We start from the raw sequence: 6,000 nt of genomic DNA on the forward strand, positions 1-6,000 counted from the left end.
ACTAATTCCAAATCAGCGACTCACAAGCAATAAATATTTTTCAGCAGAGCCCATCAGACTATGCAATATCACTGCAGGGTTAAAATGACATATTAACTGCTTATATTCATCATCATCATCAGCCATTTTCAATCCACTGCAGGATGAAGGCCTCTCCAGCAACTTTCCAGTTCCTTCTGTTTTGAGCACTGGCCATCCATTTACTACCCAAAAACTCATGAATTTCATCTATCCATCTCCGCCTTTGTCTTCCAGATTTTCTTCTAGCTCCTCTTGGGTACCATTCTGTTATTTTCTTAGTCCATCTGTCATCATGTCTTCGAGCTATGTGTCCTGCCCAAGACCATTTTAGTTCTTTAGTTTTGATAAGAATGTCCTTTACTTGAGTTTGCTGCCTAATCCATGTGTTTCTCTTTTTATCTAACAGTCTGATTCCCAGTATAATTCGTTCCATTCTTCGCTGTGTAGTTCTCAGCTTCTCTTCCATTCTTTTGGTGAGTGCCCAAGTTTCACTTCCATAAGTCATGGTGGGGAGTATACATTGATTCATTATTTTACGTTTCAGACAAACTGGGATATTGCTCTTCAGTATGTGCTGTATTATTGGGCTTATATTATTAAGCTTATATTATTGGGCTCAAATTTTAGAAAGCAGGGTGGAAACTTATTCCAAAAGCTAACACCATTTTCACTTAAAGCAAATGTCCTTACATTCAGCCTTTTTTTCTGAATCTATGTCTCTAAATTTGTAAAACTTTTTTGAAAGTGAGAGCAGAAATTTGCCCCAACATTAAGTTTGCTCAACCTGTGTAGTAGTTATTGCAAAAAAGTCTGAGGCTGCAGGAAGCATTTACTGTCATATAAGTTAGCATTCACATCATTTCTATACATAGTAAGCCAACCAAAGTTTAACTCTTTCCGCATAAGCTTAACTTCAACAAAAGTCTACTAACTCTTTAAACTCTTCCCGCAGTCTAAACTACACCCCACTTGGCATCTCTCATACTGTGAAATTAATTCACAACTTGATTGCTGGCTGTTATACCACTGGGGTATTCTACTCACTCACCAATGAGTGACCAAATAGCCCTGAAACGGCCATCTGGGTGACGATCCCACTAAGAATAAATAGCAAGTCTTCTCTACTGGGGAAGTGTTACTTATTCAAGGTATAATGAATTCACAATACAAGATGTTATGTAATGATGCCACTGCACATCTTAACTTATGTGACAGTTTCCTCAACCTTTACAATCTTAAACACTGTTTATAAAGACTTCATAGCTTGCAAAACTAGTCTTCTATTGTAAGAATATCCCTTTGATAGCTTTCCTGAAATTAAGTTACCCATATTCAAGATGTGATCTAATCATCAATTTTTACAGTGAAATAATTACAATGGAAAAAATTTTCTTCATGCATATCATTAAGAGAATCCAGCATACTGCTGCTAGTGAACTTGTATATAAAACACTGTTTGTAATCATTTTTTCTAACTTATTATCCAACGTACTGCAAGAATTACGAATAAATTTTTACATGACCACCAGCAGGTTAAAGCAACTGCAATATTAAGAAAATGTGAATTTAAAATTATTATTATTTACTTGTACGACAATTTCTTTCATTTTGGTAAATAATTAAATTGCATCAAAATCAGTTTGACTTTTAGATGTTGTTCATAACTTAAGTTAATGTAGTCAATATTAAAAAGTACAATATTTATAAGCTTGCAACAGTTTGACTTTCATATTTTTCAGCCAAAAATAATTTCTTACAGAAGCATTTCAGGAGTTCTTCAAATTCAGATGCCTGTACAGATGCATTAAATGCTTGCACTGGCTCTTCAGCTGGCCCTGCATATTCTTATTATCTATATATCATGCATCACACATGGAAGTTATCTGCATCTGATAATGTTGCAGAAAAGATTAAATTCATTAGAGGTATTCTAAATGTCTGCATAAAAATCGTCCATATAAAGGGGATGCTAAACATACAAGTGTTAAGCCAAATAAATATACAAGGTAAGCAGCAGTACGCTCAGATTCATGTAAAAAAAAAAAAAAAATGCTCTCTTTAGCTAGAAAACTTTATATTTTATTAATACTGAATTATTTTCCAATTAGCATTGACAGTATTTAACTTGTGCTAAGGCAACTAACGCCATGAGGCGTTAAGCTATTTTTAACTGATGAGTTAAGTATAAATATAGCATCTTCCATATCCACTTGAATATGACAGAAAATAAATTAGTGTTACTAAGCACTGCCAATGCATCCCCGCACAAACCAAACAAGTTACAAGGTAAAGAGGCAAACAAAAAGTATTTACCGAGACCGAAATATATTATCGGCTGCATTGTACAGTATATACATACATTTTGATTTGTTTATTTACGTACACATGGACAGGTAATGTTTGATGAAGTGCTTAACAGCCTTCGACACAATGTAAAGACGGGCCCACATGTTTAAATATCGGTGAGCGTACTACGAAATTCAGGGAACCTAGGTAACAGCGGCTATGCCATAATCCGTCCTATGTACAACACGCTGTCTAAGGTGGCAAAGACATTCGGCATCTTTGGACGGCTATAATTCACTCAACTTTGGCCCATTGGCTGATATCCGATGAAATATATATATATATATATTTACTATTATTAGTTGTGTATTCCAGCATATACAGTAATACACTTGATCCAGATATTAATCTCACAAGGTAATTACACTACCTACCTTTAAAAAATGAAACAAATAAAAAACATATACCAAAAACCAAAACAGCGCCACAATAATTACTTCATATCCTATATAAGTATGTGTTAAATTAACGCATATGACGTCTTGTAAAATAAAATATTATTTAATAATTCCAAACAACTTTACCTCTACGGTAGACATGTTTCAACGATGCTAAAAATGATATACAAGACGAGCACACAAAAGACAAATTCTTAAACAGTCGAAGACACGAATAACAAACAAACACTAATGCGCATGCGTACGTCTAATTCTATAGGGGCGCTCTGATCGGTATGTCGTTTTAAATGAGAATTTACAGATACTAACAGAAGTCAGTAAAGGCCATCTACGCCTAACAACAATGATTTTTATAAAAGGTAAGAATTCGTTGAGATTGACTTTGTTCCCAATGATATACAGAACTGCCTAAGAACCTTCTAAGTTTGAAATGGATGATCAAGTTGTATTTCTCTCTTGTTGTTATTGTGGACATTTAATAAGCACGTGCTTGACTATGACGGTGGAGCTTTGGTGAGTACATTATTATTAGTACAGCAAACATCGTAAAATCTGGAAAATTTTGCCACAGGGTCACCATTTCAAAATACGGAAATATTAAGAAAGCAATCCGGCACCCCTATCAACGATCGCATTTGTCTTTAAGAATCTGTACTAAAAAAAAAGTCGCGTTTCTTTTTTTATAAGATGACTGCTGGATTATCTTGTATTTTAATCTGCTTTTGCGGGCATCACGATTTTAAGTGCAGCGATAATCTAGTTTTTATATTCTGAGGACCGAGTAGGATTTTATCCTCTGGGCAGAGAAAATGTGGTGGCAATGATGTTAATTCCATACAGTAGAACAAACTTTCCTTTGCAACGAATTGCCCTGGTATTCCACTACTTTAAACCAAATAGCCTATCCAAAAGTTTAAATTGTATTAAACTACTATAATGGCCTGTTTTACGAATAATTGGTCCCTCATCAGATAACAGGCAGTCTCTAGTAATAACATGCCAAAAAAAAAAAAAAGAAAAACAATCGTTATAAATGCTCAACTATAAAATTTCTCAACCAAACTCCAAAATTCGGCAACTCTCAATTCACAAGGATGCCGGATTTTAAAGAGATATTAGTATTACTCTAGTGAAGGTACTTTAACCTCTCATGAGTAGAACAGTTGGCATAATCACTGTCCTCTCAACACCAGGTAAAAAGCCCTGAGATGGAATCCTGTCAATGACACAAGGAATTTTTATGGGCTTTTTTCACAACGTGGTTAAATCAGTCAGCCTCAGGTGCAGTTACATGACTTTTTTCTCCCGGAAACTGGATTTTTCGTCATCATTGAGGTTACTCAATCCATTTAAAGCCTCAAAGATGGAAAGTGTTTAAGGCTTTAAATGGAAACTACACACTTTCAAGTGTCTTTCAAAAACTTGGAAATTATAAACTCGAATGTATCTAGTTTCCAAGCACTGCAATTTTCAGAACTGAACTCTCTTGTCATAAGAATACTCCTTGTATTCTTGACTAATCTGGTTACTTTTCTGTGGATCCGTTCCAGAGATCCACATCTTTCTAAAAATGGGGCTATCATACCTGTATTGCAGTACTCAAGATGTGGCCTAACCATTGCCTTATATTATTGACAAAATCACCTCATTGCCCCTACTGGTTAAGTTCCTCTATATGTAATTGGCAAATCCCCATGAGCTGGTCTACCATTCTATTGTCGCTGAGGAGAGAATATCATGTCGGACTGCACAGTTATTCCTAGGTCTCTTTAGTTTCCACAACCTTCAGCACCACCTAATTTATACTTAATTCTGGAATTACTGCTGCCTACCTTGCATTTACCAATGTATTTGATTTGTGACTCAGAATGGACTGTGAAGCTCAGAATGGATGTGTCTGTTCTGTTTGCAATACATTCATTGCACTGACAGTAACTGTGGACATAGCATTCTAATTGAAGACATGTAATTCATCAATAAAGTTGCTGCTTTCAGTTGGACGACCGACTGATAACAGTAATTTCAGATACGATAGCCACTGTACCAATTTTGTTGTAATATTTTGAATTTTCTTAATGAGATCGACATAAGGCTGCCGTAGCCTAGTGGTCAGGCGCGTGGGTGCATAAATACACGTGCCTTGAGTGACCGGGGTTCAAGCCCGTGACCGCTGAATACAGTACTGTTTCTTGTATTCTGTCGATCTTGTTAACTCCTCTGACTGTTTGGTCGTCCCCGAGTATAAACAGAAAATTTATTTATAATTCTGAAGATGCGCCGTATTGTAGTTGTTGAATATTGAAGCCGGCTAGGCATTTTTCCTCCAGCGATTAAAAATAATTATCACAGGTCGGTGGCAGACGGATACTAATGGCGAGTCAAGATCCTCATACTGATCCAAACTGCATTTCTTTCTGATATTTGCAATCTTTTCAATTGGCTAGATTCCGACTCCATTCCAATTCAAATAATCTAAAGTTTGTTGGGCTATTCGTTTTGGGTTTATTTATATAAAAGGTTTTTTGCTATTAGGAAATGAATAGGCATTTCCAAACAACGTGTGAGAGAAACGATTTCATCAACATTTTTAAATAGCAACATGGTTCTCTTGAGATGTAATGGGGAGTTAATGAGCCCCTATGTATAAACTTTGAACTGGTGATGGTTTTATAGTTAGTTGGTTAGATGGTTTCACACATGAGGAATTCTTTAGGGAAGGGGAAGTCAGAAGTTTATCAAACTGTAACGAGGAGCTAAATTACTGTGATAACGGAAAGGAAAATGGAGAAGAACTTGCTCAGGATGGTCATAAAAAAGGCACCTGGTGGGATGGAATCTATCCAATTATGGTAAGAGACGCAGCAAAAAAAGAGGTAAACAAATCCTTAACCATAATTATGACAGCATCCATGGACTCAAAGAAGGTCCCTGTGGATTGGAGAATTGCAAATATATCCCCAATTCATAAAAGGAGATCAAAAGGTGGCAATTACAAACATGTTAGCTTAACGTCTCTTCCAGGGAAAATAATGGAATCACTGGTTGAAGAAGTAATGCAGGACCATCTAGACAGGCATGCAATTATATAACAATCACAGCATGGATTTGTCAAGGGGCGGTCTTGTCTAACAAATCTTATAGGTCACAATGATGCAGTGACCTAGGAACTGGATGAAAAAATTATTCCGTTATTATACAGTATATGTACACTGGTGTGCAAAACTTAAGGACCAAC

General features: G+C 36.0%; 1 protein-coding gene across 1 annotated transcript in view; it reads right to left on the bottom strand.

Annotated features, from left to right (window-relative positions):
* su(f) (cleavage stimulation factor subunit su(f)) overlaps positions 1-2,985 on the bottom strand; it is a 189,490-nt gene extending 186,505 nt beyond the window's left edge. Inside the window, exon 1 of the mRNA XM_090370516.1 lies at positions 2,892-2,985. Coding sequence (XP_090226642.1) covers positions 2,892-2,906 — 15 coding nt within the window. The 5' untranslated portion in view covers positions 2,907-2,985. The remainder of the gene's footprint in view (positions 1-2,891) is intronic.
* Between the last annotated feature and the right edge of the window lie 3,015 nt (positions 2,986-6,000).

The sequence above is a fragment of the Mastigoproctus giganteus genome, chromosome 3, assembly GCF_048544385.1.
Source record: "Mastigoproctus giganteus isolate SK-2022 chromosome 3, ASM4854438v1, whole genome shotgun sequence".
Classification (NCBI taxonomy): domain Eukaryota; kingdom Metazoa; phylum Arthropoda; class Arachnida; order Uropygi; family Thelyphonidae; genus Mastigoproctus; species Mastigoproctus giganteus.